This window comes from Protobothrops mucrosquamatus, unplaced genomic scaffold (genome assembly GCF_001527695.2).
Source record: "Protobothrops mucrosquamatus isolate PMUCROS unplaced genomic scaffold, P.Mucros_1.0 scaffold_77, whole genome shotgun sequence".
In the NCBI taxonomy this organism is placed as follows: Eukaryota; Metazoa; Chordata; class Lepidosauria; order Squamata; family Viperidae; genus Protobothrops; species Protobothrops mucrosquamatus.
The window spans coordinates 429,418-446,812 of NW_015386153.1; the positions used below are offsets into that span (position 1 = coordinate 429,418).

A 17,395-nucleotide genomic window follows, 5' to 3' on the forward strand; every position below is an offset into this window, starting at 1 on the left:
TAAAATAGTAATTTTCCCCACTTTCTCTTCCTTGTTATTTTCAGCTTTATATAATGACGTTCACTCTAAATCGGGTAGTCAACCTTGGCTCTTTTATGACTCGTGGACTTCAACTCCCAGAATTCCTGGGAGTTGAAGTCCACGAGTCATAAAAGAGCCAGGGTTGACTACCCCTGCTCTAAATGGAGAAAGAAACAGGCCTATATCACGCCCCCTCATTCTGAAGTCCAGTGGTTAGAGCTTGGGAATGGAACGCTTTTCTCCATAACAGTTTTTAACTTCTCAGAGCCTCGCCTTTTCTGTGACAGAGGAAATAAGGAAGAACCTCTTCCTACAAACAAAGACATTTTTATTGTTCCATATTATTTAAAAAATAGCTGCCCAACCAATATAACATAACCCTTGATGTCTCACAGATACACAGATAGTCTTCGACTTACAACCATTCATTTAGTGGCCATTCAAAGTTACAACAGCAGTGGAAAAAAAAGACCATTTTTCACACCTACAACCGTTGTAGCATCCTCATGGTCATGTGATCAAAATTCAGATGCTGGGCAACTGGCTCATATTTATGAAGTTTGCTGTTTCCCATGGTCATGTGATCACCCTTTACAACCTGACAATCAGTCAGTTGGGAAGCGAGAGTCCCTTTGCAATCATGTTACTATCTTAACAACTGCAGTTATTCACTTAACAACTGTGGCAAGAAAGGTCGTAAAATGGAGCAAAATTCACTTAGCAATGGCAATTTTGGGCTCAATTGTGATCATAAGTCGAAGACTACCTGTATGTCTTTCAATTAGCAAGGCACATTATTTGCCTCTATCTTGCTGGTTAGATGGAGAGTAGACCCTATATCAGTGGTGGCGAACCTATGGCACGGGTGCCAGAGGCGGCACTCAGAGCCCTCACTGTGGGCACGCACGCTGTCGCCCCAGTCCTAGGCCTTCAGCTGGGTTTTATAAAACCTTTTTGCTTTAGGTCTCCGCTGCCGTGTGCAAAAAAAAAAAGTTCAATCAGTCAATTTCAATTTCTCGAGGAAAAAAAATCTTGCAAAGTTGGAATTGATTGATTGATTGAACTTTTTAGTCCCACCCAGGCTGCCGTTACCACCGCAGCCACGCCCACCCAATGGGCATGCCCAGCCAATGGACCACACCCACCCGGCACCCAACAATGCATAAGTGGTTTTGGGTTGCAGTTTGGGCACTCGGTCTCTATATGCTGGAGATTCCATATCTTAGTGCTATAATATTAGTGGTGGCTGCAGATCCACCTCAAGAGATGAACTTACAATCTATATAAATAGTTTCCATTGATTTGCAATGCTGTAAAATTCCTAAGATTTTCCAGGAAATCAATGTGGTTGTTTTGTATGGAGCATTTTGATTTTGGAAGTGAGTCTGACCTAATGTTTAAAATCTACCTGGACTAACAGTGTTGTGTGCAACTTTGCAGAATCTAGATTTTGGGCAAATTTCCCAGTGTATGCTTTCTCTTCTGACGACCATATGATCCGTTAGGCAAAGCACTGGCAAGATGGAAAGTTTCAGTTTAATTGGTAAAAGCATTTGTTTTTAAGTAAAGAAATGAGTCTTAGCATTTTGCTCGTTAGTAAAACGCCAATGTCTGTGCATGCTAGAGAGCTAATTATTATGCATAGCTGCCTGTTACATTTTCCCCAATCAGAGTAACTTACCATCTGTAGGGTATATACCCAGCTTTCCTCTTACCCTAGCTCTCCAATCTTATCAGTAGCATAGTGTTAATTTATTGTTGTTCATTCTTCACATTTTGCAAGGAGACAGCTTGAAAATGTCAAGAGAATTAACAGGAATGCCAGCAGCAGCAAAAGCTGATTAGGAAAGTCACCCAGCATTCTTTTTTAAAAAGGGATCCAATCAATTTCACATTTCTCAAGTGTAGATGCATGCTCAGCACTTTTAGCACATTTTTTTTCCTTTTATTCTTTTTCCTGGGCAGTTACATGTTCTCTGGGGCTTTTAAAACTAGACTCTGTCCAAAAATGTTTGGAGACAAGTTGCTGACATAGTCTTGGACCTGCTATTAATCCTCTTTACCTTGCCATCTTGATTTGTTTTCAGTCTGGACCAGAGGATCCAGGCCCTCCACTTTTGACCACAATTTAGCCAAAATTTCCATTGCTAAGTGAGATAGTTGTTAGGTGGGTTTTGCCCCATTTTATGACAGTTATTAAGTGAATCACTGCAGTTGTTAAGAATGACATAGCACAGAAGCGCTGCTTGAGCAGGGTCCACAGGATTGTCTGGGACACTACACATCCTCTTCACGAACTCTTTTCCTTGTTACCTTCTGGGAGGAGGCTTCGTGGTATCCGTAGCAGAACATCCAGATTCAGCCATAGTGTCATTCCATACAGCATTAACTTTGTGAACTCTCAAGCTTCCTCCTTCCGTTATATATTCAACATGGACAGTATTTAATATTTATTTGCTACGTATATGTAGGGGTGTGGGTCTATACATATGTTGTACGTTTTTCCTTACTGGTTTATGTGGTCACCAATCTTAACAAGGATTTGGTATTAACCAGGATTTATCCTTATATAGCTATTTATCTATAAAAAGTTAGTACATATAAACATTTCTGACATAAAACGTAACTGTCTAAAGGGGGTAATTTTTAATTTTATCTACATGTAAAATAACACATTTTCATTATTTTTCTTCCTTGTAACTACAACTATTGCGTATGTTGCTAATCTATTTCGGATTCCTTTGGAGGGTTGCAGTTCAGGTGTATTAGTAATGCAAATAATAGGGGCCACATGTGAAACAGGAACTGCTATGGAGGACCAAACCATTAGGGCTGCCACCTCTGCCATAGGCCGGATGGGGACAGTCAAAGGGCCAGATGTGGCTGACGGGCTGTTAAGTGCCCAGATTTGGCCTAAATAGTACTTGGTCCCACCAAAGAATAGTAGGACTGTAAGCTAAGCAGGGAAGCCCAAAAGACCTTACTATACGTTGCTACGAAAATTACACAAATATGTTCCAAGTATAGTAATCACCAGGAGCTGAGCTCTGCTCAAGGGGATCTTTAATTTCTTTTAATATTTTGCCTACCTCTCCTATTTTTCTCATTTCTCTGTATTTTAGTGCTAGATATCATGCTGCTTTAATTTTTCTTCACAAGACAGATTTTCTTATGCAAACAGGATTATATAGCCTTTAAAAAATAACAAAAAGTACAGGGAGCCTCACAATAAATTTGTGATGTATGCCTCTAACAGAAATTTTCCATTGTGACCATTTCTATATAGCTAATACACTCATTAATATATTTGTAATGTGAACTATTTAGATATTTATGTGTGTATAACACACACACAATGTTTAAAGTATGTGTGTTTGTATATATACACACATATATATATACATATACACATAGTATTTATTTTGGCTATTTTACTGAAATACGATAGAAGTCCCTTTAAAATCAGTTTATGTCTCTTATTTAAAATTGCTTTTGGCTGAACCCTTAGCAATTCAATTGCTGAGTATAGTACTCATTTGTCAGCTAGTTTTCTAAGGGTCAAACTGAGTGTTAAGATCTATTATGCTTGCCTATTTCTTACTCAGAACTAACTGGTTGGACCCAATCTTGAACATTCTTTTTAACATGCAAATTGCATATCCTGGAACCTCTATTCCAGATTAAAAAATAAGAGACTACTCTCTTAACACTTGTGTTTAATAAATAAAATGTGTAGAATGATTATGATAGAACTTTCCTGTTTACTTTCTGACAAATGTGAATGTTTATTTGTAGGTTTGCTTCAGAGTTACTGACATTTAGGATCATTTTACTTTAAAATATCTATAGAACTAGAAAAAGTGTATCAAACCTCAGTCAGTGCTTTTGAAAGGACACTCAAATCGCATATTTTCTTTTCTAATCATTTTCAGAAATTACTTTTAAGCTATTAGGAACATTGGGATCAACAAGTTATATAGCACCAGGTGAATTTCCTTCAATTTTCAGTGAAAGAAGTTTTAACTTCAAGTTTAAGAACTTTAAAAAAAATGGGGGAGGAGATAAACAGCTAAAGGGTGATTAAAAATTGGATTTTAGAAAGTTATAAATTAAGTAATGGTCCAGATAAATTTAAAATTTTGGAATTAATTGTAAAGAATCTTTCCCATCAGGAGATGCTTTTGTTTTGAATTAAACAAAAATAAGATTTTAAAAATTGGACACTAGAGGAATCTGGAAGGAATTAAATATTTCAATTAAAGAAAAAGAACACTTAAACACAATTTACAGTTACAGAATGAAACAAAATATTTTAACATGAATATTTTTGAACCAAGGACCCAGAAGTCCCTTTTAAGAGTGCCTGTCTCTATACATACAGTCTGTGTAAAAGATGTTACAGAAGAGGAGCAGTTTCTACCTGGCAAGATAAAGACTGAGTTGAAAGGATGTCTGCAAGAATGATATGGAAGAAGATGCTATACTGGACATACAAAAATGATTGATGTTTTAATAATTAAAAGGGAAATACAAACAAATCAAGAGATTGATCTAAATAATTTTCTTACACTGGATTTACAAAAGAGGCTTGTTAAAGTTTTGAAGAATTTTGTGAGAAGGGAGAAAGAAAAAATAAATCAAGTGCTAGGACATTATTTGGAGGGATTAAAAATTGTGAGAAGTAAAAGGAAGGAATATAAAGTTGGTTTATTTGATCAGAGTTAAAATAGATGTATTGTTGTTTCTGGTAACCCTTAATAGACTTCTGCTGATATCAGGAGTGAAACAGTGAGGCTTTATGAATTTGTTTATAGGTAAGAAATAAGATATGGGAAAAAGAGATCATTTGTTGTATTTTAAGAGAAGGTGATAAGTTACTAATATTTTTGTAGTTGTGATGAAGATGAGAAATCATACACACACATGTATTTTTATTTATTTTTTCTTTTCTATTTATTTCTATTTCCCTCTTTTTTTCTGCACCCTTTCTTTTATTTTTTTTACTTTGTATTAGTTTTGATCGTTATAATCTTTAATAAAATTACTGTATAAAAAAGTAGAAATCCTGTCTGAGATTTGGAAAATCTAGTTAAAATAGATCTAGCTGCATCTGATTTCCATATATATTCTTATGTATTTGCACATGTTCTTACACGCATTTGTCCAAGTGCGTCTGTGGTAGGACTTTATCAATAGTGGTATTTTCATTTTATAACATTTCTTGGAAAGCTTATCTGGGAGTCAATCACAGAAAATCCTAGGATTTCCCCTTCTGAATATGAGTGAATGTCAGAAATAGTTGTCTGCTTGTGTGTGTGCATGTGTGTAGGTATGTTTTCCAGAAATTCCATCCCAAACATACCGGTACGTATGCATTGAAACAATCACTATTTAGAATTAATTTTCAGTACAAGGAGGTTCCCCATTTGTGAAATCAATTGATCCTCACTGCATATACCAACTATTCTCTGTCACACACATCACTTTCATTAAATGCCCATACATGTATTACAGGTACCTTTCTCCCTTCTAGCAGCAAAAATAGCAAAGCTACAGAGAGAGAGAGAAAGAAAAAAAAATAGAGGCAAAACTGGGCTGAAGGAAAGAGATAGCTGCAATAAAAGCACGAAACTAAATAATGATGCTGTAAAGAAAGAGGAACGAGAAAAATACTTATGCCTTATTGAACTGATTACATATGCTGTACATATACATACAATATACATATGCATAATCTTATAGTCAAAAGTATCTGTGAAGCATGGGACATTAATGATTTTATGTTAGCATTTCATCATTCTGTTCTTAATATCGGTTTATTGTTAACTGTTTCCATTGAGAACTGGCATAGTGGAAAAAGCAGGTTCAGAAAAATCTTGTAAGAAGAAACTATTGCTTTTTTTTTTTTAAGGTTGCTTATCTCAAATAAAGTAGGATTTGCTAGATGCTGTGTTTTCTTCAGGCTCTAATGTGATTTCAAATTCACAAATTGAATTTCCTGCCTGGCATGTAGCCAAGTTGATGTACAACCAAACAACAATGAAAAATTAATTTAAAGCTTTTACATCATAAAATTACAATCAGAGAGAACATTAAATCATGTTGAAACGATCACAACTGCTACCTTTAAAGTATATAGAAATAGAATGGCTTTAACTTCTTTATGAAGGAATATAATCAAAATGCTCAAAAAGCCCAGTTTCTATTATCCACCTCAATATACAACTGAAACTTTGATATTTAATGTGGATTTTTATTTGATCTAAGGTATTAGGCACTTTAAGTAAAGCTGCTAAACTGGAATAATATGCTTATAGTTAATATTAATTGTAATATGATACTAACACTTTATTAAAAATAAAATATTTTCAATTATCTCTTAACAGTGATTCAGAAAGCCGAAAACTATGCAAGAAGATGAAGGTTGATCCTGGTCTGAAAGAGAAAGGGATAGAATTACTACACTACAAGTATGTACATGAGTGGGTTAATGGCTATTATGTTGAAATTGCTAGGATGCTCCCTGGCTTTGAGAATGAGATTGTTGTACAATACAATCCTATACAGCAGTGTTTCTCAACCTTGACAATTTTAAGGCATGTGGACTTCAACTCCCAGAATTCCACAGCCAGCATTGCTGGCTGTGGAATTCTGGGAGTTGAAGTCCACATGCCTTAAAATTGTCAAGGTTGAGAAACACTGCCAGGGTTATATACATTTGTTTGTTTATTTAAGAACATTTATATGGCTACCCAACGCACTCTCAATGACTTTGGGTGGCTTATAAAGTCGAAATCAGAATAGGCTAGTAGCCTGTACCACGTATGAATGATCTTGCTTTTTAACGCAGTGATTACTTAATTGAATATTTGTATTCTGGTTTCTGCTTCCTCCACATTTTGACTGCCAGTGCATTCCATTGTGAAGGTTAAAACCCATGCTGGCAAGATGTCCAAGATTGCTTGTAATAATCTGGTAGTCCCTAGTTAAATTCTGATTGAAATTGAGTCAATTTCTCTTAACTGATTTCCGTGAGAATTCAAAATCCTTGCTTGACTGCCTTGTGCATACTAATATTATTTTAAAATGCTTAATCTAGATTACTGTATACAATAGATACAAATCTGATTTGTGCATTGAATGCTTTATAACTTTTTACCATACTTGTCAGCCCCAGATCTGCTGGAATTATTCCCAAGGTCGCGTTTGACCCCCTGTGTATGTGTATTGTATATGTCTGTGGGGAACTCGGGTGCAGGAATGGGAGCTTGATTAATCTGTGCATTTGCTACAAGTTGGAGTCCTATCAAATACAGGCCATAATTTCCCACTTCAAGTGGGTATGGGGAAAACTTTGTTTCAATGCTCTTTCAGTCAACTTGCCAAGCTAAACTATACATTCATATTTTGTGTACCTCTCCATCCGTATTTCAGAAGAATGCTAACTTAAGTTTGCTTTGCATTGTTCTTAAAGCTCCAGATGTCATTGCTCTTGAGTAGAGATCATTCCCCTAGCACAGAAAAGTGACTGCTATGGTTCTCATAAGTTACACTTTCTTGAACAGGAACTCCAAGAGATAGTCTCCTTGAGTCTGATTCAGTCTTCCTTTACAAGAAGTAGGACTCAGGGGTGGTCACCACCATTCCTTAAATATTTCCTTACCAAGTGTTACTTCTTTATTGTCTAATTAAAGAGGGATGCAGAATTTTACCTCACTTCAGATTTCTTGGAGGAAGTTGCAGCCTGACAATTTTGATATATCTGCTTATCAACTTCAGCAATCTCTCATGCCCATGGACTCACTTCCATGTTGAGGACAAAATGCTCAGCAAGAACAAGAATAAGCAGATGGCCAGGCTTCATTCAGAATTTGGAGCTGATCAGCTACCGGTAGCACAAGACCAATCCTTTCATCTAAAAATTTCTTCTTCTTCTTGTGCCATATCTGTTATTGGACTTTGGCGATCCTGTTTTTATCAGCAGCCGCACGAAAAAGTGCTGTTGAGTTTTGTCCAAACCAGTCCCTTAGATTTTGAAGCCGTGATGTTCTTTTTCTGCCTGGATCTTGTTTGCCTTCAATCTTTCCCTGGAGGATTAAATGGGTGTCACATCACATGTCTGAAATATTCTAACTTTCATTTTTTAATTATTTTGATGATTTCCCTTGGCTTTCCCAGGCGGCTTATCACCTCCTCATTTCTGATCTTGTCAACCCAGCTTATACATAACAGCCACCTGTAAATCCACATTTCAAATGCTTCTAGTCTCTTCAGGTGGCCTTCTGTCAGAGACCAACTCTCTACTCCATAGAACAGGATAGAAAAAATATAACATCTGACAAGCCTGATTTTCAATCTTAGGCTTATTTCAGGTATCATAAATAGGCAGGATCTCAACATTCTGACTGGCTGTCCTCTCTCTCTTTTCTATAGAGAGATGGTAAGCAGAGTTATAAACAGCTGGCAACATGTGTATGTATATTTATTATTATAGAGATTTTTGTTACGATAACAAAAGTGTGTTGCACCTTTGGGGAACTGCCTCAATAAAAGTGTTTTACAGATCAATAACATAATCTTTTTTATTCCAGTACAAGCAGCAGTAGTAGAGGGTCAAAGAGATTTCTCGAAATTATCTCTTTTTTCAAATCTGCTGTAAAAGAAATAAGGAAAATCATGTCAATATGATCTTGAACTGGCTAGCGTTTTAAAAAGCTGTTATGTTTGAAAAACAGTTCAGAAACTAATACCAACACTTTGAGTTACTTTGAGCTACCTATATGCTCCTTGATTCATTTCAGTAAGGTGGTCTCTACCAAAGTTTTCTGAATAAGTTGAAAGTATTTTCTCAGTTCATTGATTTCAGAGGACTTGAGCATAATGTCTGCTTTTGTTCTGTGGGGATTAAACTGCCTAAATAGAGCAGTGCACTGTTAATGGAAGTTCCCCTGTGTATCTGCCACTCCCTAAACCTGGTCTGTGATAAATGCTCTCATTAAGGGTTGAGGGAGTGATTGCCCATTAGAGACCTGTTTGTTTCAAAAACTTGTTTTTCATTGTTCTGTTTTGCACAGGCTTGCAAAAATGACAAAAAGTTTATTTAGTCTGGCCAGAATAAAGAGCTGCATGATTTTCTAATGGCGTTGCTAAAATTAATTACTGTTTTTCTTCTTTACAGAGATGGTGCATTTCACACTGAATATAACAGAGCATTTACACTGAAGGTAAATTTACAGTTGTTCCAAACCTTTTGGAAAAGGAAGGCTGTGTTTGGATGTAGAAAAGCTGTTAATATATGCAGCTTTGTTTTTGGATGGGAGAGAGGTGGTGTTGTAAACAGCTGTTTGAGTGACCTAAAGGTCTCAAATCTCCTGTACATATGCATGCCAAACATCCTGTGAATTTATGTGTGATTAACTAGATTGAGGTAATGCTATATTGCAGTTTCATTGCAATTTGCCAACAAAGGGAGAGGATGATTATTGTGATTGTTTTTAATGAGAAGATCTTGGCTTTGCTATAAGTTCCCTTTTATGCCAGCCTATATCTAATAGCATGAAACTGAGAGTGATTAGGAAAATACTCATTTTTTTATTATTTTTTTCATCTGCTATGAAACAAGATTAAAAGAGAGATAAATTGGCCTTTTTCAAGATCTCATTGGAGACATAGATTAAACTCACTGAGAAGTTGCTTCAGTCTAGAATGGGTGAAGTGGCCTTCCTCCCTAACCATGGTTTTCCTTCTCTTTCCTGCCTGGCCCTAATAGGATTTACACAAAGAAAGAACTTCAGAGAAAAATGGCCTCAAGAGGACACCAGAAAATATACTAGGTTAAACAAGCTCCATCTCTGGGGTTTGAGCCATTGTCAGAGGCTGAGGGTTTGGCCTAGTAGGTGACTCCATTGCCAAAATTTGGAGACTTTTGGCTTTTAGTTGTGCTTATGGTTCCCAATTCCAAGTAGGCAAATAGTGAGGATCAAGAAGGAATAGTAACTTAACAGAGGTTGTCCTGTTTCTCTACAGAGAAAGGTTGAGTGCCTCTGGTGGGGTGACTTCTAAATTTGGACCTAGCATAGTAGTAGCTTTAAGAAATAAAATAATTCACAAAGAAATCTCATGAGGCACATGAATTTCAGTTGGCTCTGCCTCTGCATTTATTTCAAGAGATGTACAAATAGTCTTTGGTTAGCAATCATTCTCGGTTACGACAGTAATAAAAAAATAACTTTGTGACCAATCCTTGCATTTATTACCTTTGCAGGTTTGTAAAGCAAAGGAAAGCTGAAGTAAGATCGTAAATACAGTCATATTTTCACTTAATGACCGCTTTGCTTAAGGACCGAGTTGCTGGTCCCAATTCTGATCGCTAAACGAGAACTAACTGTATTGAGCTCGAGAACATTTTTAAAGAATTCTGCTACTGGAATCCACTGTTCAGCTCAGTTGAATTTACCTTGTAAAAATGTAACCCCAGATTTTTACCCTAGCCTCCAGAACTTCTCCAAATGGCAACTTTAGGCTATGAATTTTTATGAATCCATTTTAGTTAGCATGGTAGCTCAGGCTATCAGCATGGGAAAGGTTCCATGTTTGAATAAGTTAAGCCTCTATGATGTAGCTATCCTTGAAATTCTGGAAAAAAGAAATCTGGGTTGCATCACTAAAGGGATCATTGGGAAGAAAAAGGAGGTCCTAATACCACTATATAGGGCTTTAGTCAGACCCCATTTGAAGTATTGTGCCCAGTTCTGGAGACCTCGTTTAAAAAAAAGATATTGACAAGATTGAGCAAGTCCAGAGATGGGCAACAAAAATGGTACAAGCTCTGAGAGACAAATCATATCAGGAGAGATTGGAAGAACTGAGTATATGCAGCCAAAGGGAAAGAGATTGAAAGATTGAAACCAATAAATATATTAAGCGTGTGAATAAGGTTCTAGAAAGCAATATTTTCAACATTAAGCAAAAATTAAGAACACGGGCATAACTCCAGACTGACAGGAGGGAAGTTCAAAAGTAATGTTAGAAAGTATTACCTCACAGAAAGAGCAGTGGAAGTTTGGAACTAACTTCTAATGGAGGTAGTGGTCAGTTGTCGGTAATGGGGTTTAAATATGCTTAGGATAAACACATGTCCGTCATCTGACAGATTTTTTTTTTTTTAAAAAAAATAACTCAAATGGCAGATTTGATGGACCACTAGGTCTTTTTCTGCCGTCAGTTTTCTATGTTTCTATGAAATGTTCTACCTGTGTTTTAATCTTTCAAAAATTTAAAAGGTAGAGAAGGTGCAGAAAAGAGTATAGGGAGGCTACAGAAGCAGCTTTGTGGGGGACAACTGAAGTATTTAGTCTCCTTTATATTGAGCAAATATAAGGTTAACCAAGGGGGAACATTAAAGCAGCTTATAAAATTATGCAAAGTGCATAAAGAGAACAGAGCAAGTGTTTGCTTTTGCAAACATTTGTTGGATTCAGAGCAGACAGAATAAATTACTTCATACACATAAACCTCAGATAGCTTTAAAAGGGGAATTGATTAATTCCTGGAAGGAGAGAGATATCAGCAGGTAATTATAGTAATGGAATACTATTTCACCATGAGCAGAAAAAAAATCTGAGTGTCTTGGTGCAGCGGTCCCCAACCTTTCTGGCTCTGTGGACCAGCAGCAGTGGTGGCGGGGTGGGGGAGGGGATGGTTTCATGCATGTGCCCGCCACTTGCACAGAAGGAGCTTTGTGAGCTTGCCCACCGCTTGCGTGACCCAGTTCACAATAGGTAATGGATCGGGGGTTGGAGACCTCTCTCTTGGTGGATCACAGGCGGAACATGAGGCAACAGTTTTATGCAGTTGCAGAAAAGTCAGTGCTACCTAGACTGCATGTACAGAGGAATAGCCTCAGGATCAAGAAAATCCACTGTTCTGCAGTACTCTATACTTTACTTATCATACCATAGCTAGAATACTGCATCCCATTTGGGGTATTGCATTTTAGAAAGGAGACTGATAAACTGGAGCATATCTGAAGGAAACTGAGCTAGATTAGAAGGGGCCTGGAAGGAAAAACTTGTCAGGAATATTTAGAAATGTGGTATCTTCTTAATCTGCAGAAGTAAAGACTATGGGGAGGCATAATAGCTACATAATATCTGAAGGACTAGCAAATGGAGCAGAGTAGTTCTAAAAAAAATAGGTCAAAAATTATAACAAAGTAGTTTTTAATTGACATCAGGAGAGGTTTCCTAAGAGTAAGAGGTGTAGAATAATGAAACAGATTTCCATGGAATGGCTCAAATTTCTGTGGGTTCTATTTTATTTTCTCAAGCAAGAACTAAAGCTGTTACCCTTTGAACTTTTTAATTGTTTTAAATAATTATGATACTCCAGTGCATTAACTTTTTTAGCACTCTGATTGTGTCAGTGAATAAGTTTAGTAAAAAAAAAGTGACGTATGGATCTAAAAACATAACAAGTGTATGGTTTTTCACTGTAGTTTTTTCGTGTATATGAAAACAGTAGTAATTCACAATATAGTCACCAGATTCGGTTATATTTTGGGGGATTTCCGTTACATATTCTTAAGTGCTTATTTTGAAGTGCCTTCCTAAATATTCTTGCCACATCACTTTCTTTCTTATACTTTATTTAGGTATTTATTCATTTGTAAAATTTAGTAGCCGCCCATCTTACCTTACTCTGGGCAGCTTACAATTATAAAAAAAATAAAAACTGAACAAAGATAAAAAGCATTAATAAAATACTACACATAGCCAAATACAGCAGCCCAGTTAAAAGATGGAGAGGGCAAGACCCAGGATGGGAGGGAGGTGGGATTTGTTGTAAATCGATCAAACCCTCCACTGTGATGCTCCCAGGTCTTTAGGCTCTTGTGGAAAATTGGGAGGATTGGAGTCAACCTCACTCTGGGGGCAAGATGTTCCAGAAAATAGGTGCAATGGGAGAGAAGGCCCTTCTCCTGGATCCCGCCGCTGGACTAATCAGACCTATGGCGCCCACAGCATGCCTCCTCTGCCAGCAAGAGTGACACAGGCCTATCGCAGTGATTCCTGTAGGGAGAAGAGAATAAATAGTTTTCAGAAAGAGATGCTCATTTAGACCAGGCAGCAGTTCTAAACTTCCTGTCTGGCAGTAGACCTGCTTCCTGAGTGATCTTCTGCTTCTATCAAGGTAGGCTGTAATGGTAAGTGGAAATGACCTTGGGAGACAGGAGGAAGAGCCAGTTTCTTCCTGCTGCTTTCTGAAGACTTTTCAAAGCATCACAAGAACGATATCAGCCTTACCAGATAGATCTGACATAAAACCTGACCAAATAAGCCAATTCCACTTTATTGTAAAGATATATTGGTAGAATCTTGCAAGTCTGAAAGTACAATTCTCCTCCATCTCCTTTACAGCCCAAGAACTTAAGGATTGTCCCTCTTGAGCTTTTTGTTCTGCCCATTATACAGCTATGGGCTAAGCTCTCTTTTATCTGACTGCTCCCTAGGCAGCATCTCAAGCCCATCTCCAAAGAGGCAGGCCATTCCCACATATATACAGTTGATACATACTGTACATACAGTATGATACATACAGTTTGGAGAACGTAGATATAACCTTCTTTTAGGGCTGTGCAAAGCCTTGGAAGCTTTCTGAAGCATTGCAAGAACAACCTATGCTATTAGAAAAAAGTACAAACAGCCTTGAAAAGAGAGCCTGGTGCAGCCAGCAGCTGCCTTGCATAGGGCCAGCCAAGGTGTGCTTTCTCAGCAGTTGAAGTGCCCCTGCAGTTGTAAGTGGGGTGGGCTGCGAAGCACTTGAATTTTGATCATGTGACCTCGGGGACTGAGCTTAAATACTATTCATTCAGCGTAACCGTAACTTTGAATAGAAGCTGAATGCTGAATGTTCATTCATTAAGCAAGAACTACCTATATTCTAAAACAGAACGCATGCTAAAGCTAAACCATGCAATTCTAGAGGAGAAATATCCAACCCAGCAGTAATCACAAAGAACTTATTTTTGGAAAGAGAAGATAATTATTTTCTTACCAAACACTTACTAGCTAGACTAAAGCCAGGTAGAGAATAGTTAGTGCTTAGATATAGCCTTCTCCTCAACTAATACAGCTATCATGCAGGTCCAGAACAAAGTCCAAAAATGTTGCTGACAGATCTTTTTTCTTCTTTTTTTTTAAAGCAATCCAAAACTTGTCTCTTGCTGGAACTGATGGCAGCTGCTACAATAGTGTTTTGCCTAAATCAAAATAATAATAAAAAAATCCTGATGAAAAAAATACAGGGGCTCTTTATCTGGCCCTTGAAACAAGCTTCCAACATTTGTTCTGCTATAAGTGGTATGCAGAATGTTTCTAATGATTATTCAACAGAAATAAGAATGAACCTTCCTAAAATAATGATCTAGACTCTATAACAACTGTTAAATCGTGTCGATGACCACATCTGCAAGATTATGTGACAGTTATGCCTACCAGGAGGCATTTCTTTTTATATCTCACCCATGGTGAAATCTGGCCACTGCTGTTTGAGTAGACGAATTCTTTGAACCTTAAAGCTGTCTCGTCCTGCTAATGCTAAGCAACCAGTATCTGAGATATATTGTTAACTTTTGAATTTAAAATTTTATTCACAGAGAGAAAGAGATTCTGCTGATTAAGTCAAGCTTATTCAATTTACATAATATTCTAGTCCAAAAATGTGTTTGATTTTAAACCAAAAAAAAGAGGGTTTAATCTTGTCCTGCATGATGCAGCTGGGCAGTATGCTAACGTTCCTCTCTTTTTTATTCTGTACATGTGGATAAAAACAAAAATAACTCAGCAGGCACCTTTTCTGATTTCAATGCATTCCGTTTTTCTTATAACCTTTTCACGTCAGCTCTCTGCAACCTGCTGTTCTTTGAGATTACTGGAATTCTGAACATTGCAGTCCACATATATCTGGACATTAGGGAAAGCTATTCAGTGATAACAGGTTCTACTTCATAATTAAATTTTGAAGACTTTAAAAATTAGGCTCCAGAAGAAATATTGTCTAAGGTATTGATAAAAGATATGAAAACTCACATTAGAATCTTCAGTTATATTTGTTATTAACAATTTTAAAGCAGCAATTCCCTGCCTTAAGGCTCACAATTTGTATATTTATCAATAACAGAGGGACAAAAACAATTATTTAAATAACTCAACAGAGATTGCTTTAAAAAATGTAATTTGTTTTATATGACTTAGTCTAGGACCAAACCTTTATTTTACTTGAAATCGCTCTCCTCTTTCTGAAGAGAATCCTCTCCAGTTCATCCTGCTGTTTGTGCTCTTGCCTTTAATTTGCGTGTGCTGTTTTTAAACTGTTAATAGATTCAACACTTCATTTTGTGTCAAATCAGCAAGAACAAACAAAGCTCTCCACATATGCTCTTTTGTATTTTAAACATGTTTTATTTCTTGGGCTGCAGCCCAGGGTGGCTTTTTATACTCATGTAAGATTATGCCTAAGAGGAGTGGAGATTCAAAGTTTCCTCTCAAACATTCAGCAGTTTCCTCTGAATGGATGCATAAGTTTTCTTCTAGGTTTTTGAAAATGATTTCTTAAGCAGCGTTCCCTTTTCTTAAATTACCCAAAAGAGATCTAGAAGTTGTGATAAACCCAGATTACTAGATTGCAGATGCAAGGTGAAAGAAATGTTACCTTTACCTCATTAAACTCAGTAAGATAGGTACTCAGTGCTTTGACTCCCATTAGCAAGGTCAGGGCTGGGAGGAATTCACCCACAATCACAGTTATATGAATCTTTGTTGAGCCTTTATTGTTTTCTACACATAAAAACTAGCCCATTTTATATTGGCAATGTTTTTGCTGAAACGGAATGCATGCTAATGAAGTTCAGTGGCCCAGTTATCAACAACAGATCATGGGGCCTATAAGTATGGTTACTTTATGTAAAAAAACATATGTAGTCTGAGCTTCTTTTCATACTTGAGGAAACACTGTTGAAATGGATATGATTGTGAAAGTAAATATTCATGTGCAGACTTGATAATAAAGGAAAGAAATCACAAAATCTAAATGTTTTAAATAGTTGTCCCATCCGAGTCATATCGAAGACCGGAAAGGAATTGTACAGCATTTTTTTTCTTAATTCCTCAGCTTTTAGCTTGCCTTATAAACCTTGGATTGTAGAAACTTCCTTGGCTTCAGATCTCCCATTGTTTTTTAAAACAAGTTTAAGTATCAGAGAATAGTAAACTGGGGAAATAGCAAAATGCTGCCTTTTCTGCTGTAACTCCAGGAATGAAGTATTTTTCAGTTCTGTTTATATTGAATACTGTACAGGGAATTTTGCAACATGCTAGGTATCCAGTTATTTTTATATTAAAAGAGAATTTATTTAAAATAATCAAGAAGTTTGGAGTCCCAAGAAAAAGGTTTGTGGCCTCTATGTTAAAGATCCCAGATCTAGCACATGGATTTGGTATGCAGGAATTTCTGAAGCTAAATAATGTAGCCAGTTTCTTTAACACTTGAAAGATTAGTTCCTCCCTGTCCCTCAGGACTGCCCTGAGGAAAATTTATACTGATAAAGCTGCGGATAAGCAGAGAAAGCCAAAGGGTGTGTGCAGTGCATCTAAATAACTGGATGTGACTCCCTGCATTCACATGAATGATACTCAGAACAGTTTTTGTTTGCAAGAGAAGGCAGGGAAGGAGGGAAGGAAGGAAGGCATTGTAATGTGTCATACTTTTTCAGTGAAAAGAAATTGCTTGTATATTTTGGATTGAAACAGCACCGGGCCTTCCTGCCCCACACTGTTGTGGGGGACTGAGTAACATTTGGAATGTTGCACATACAGTATATTGTAGACAGGCGTACAAAATGGTGTGATCAGTCACAAAACATGCATTTTCACAAAAACTATCAGCATATACTGGAAAACTTTCCACCTATCATGTATCTCAGTCATCTATTGCTAGAAAATTTAAATGGGCAACATAGATCACACACACCATCTGAAGAATAGGCACGTTGGTCATAAAATACAGATAAATCAAACATCACACTCTTAAGTTCAATACAAAAATACAGACCAAAAATATAATGCATTGAAACAAAACAGGTAAAGCAGCCAAACCACATCTTATTTTTTTTTCCAAAATTTTTTTTTTTATTATTTTCAACATAAGAGAAAAAACAATCACAAGTACATCACAATTGAGAAAAACCCCCTCCCCACCCCCCACCCGGACTTCCCAAACCTAATCCCAGGATACTATTCATCTAAAAGTAACCTTATATTAATATCCCTAACTCCACAAAGTATAATTCTACATAAATAGGTGAAATATATGTATA

General features: G+C 36.8%; 1 protein-coding gene across 1 annotated transcript in view; it reads left to right on the forward strand.

Moving 5' to 3' along the window:
- The window catches only part of PDIA5 (protein disulfide isomerase family A member 5), a 285,081-nt gene that overhangs the window by 150,179 nt on the left and 117,507 nt on the right, over nt 1-17,395 (forward strand). The window contains exons 5-6 of the mRNA XM_015813977.1: nt 6,408-6,491; nt 9,200-9,245. Coding sequence (XP_015669463.1) covers nt 6,408-6,491; nt 9,200-9,245 — 130 coding nt within the window. The remainder of the gene's footprint in view (nt 1-6,407; nt 6,492-9,199; nt 9,246-17,395) is intronic.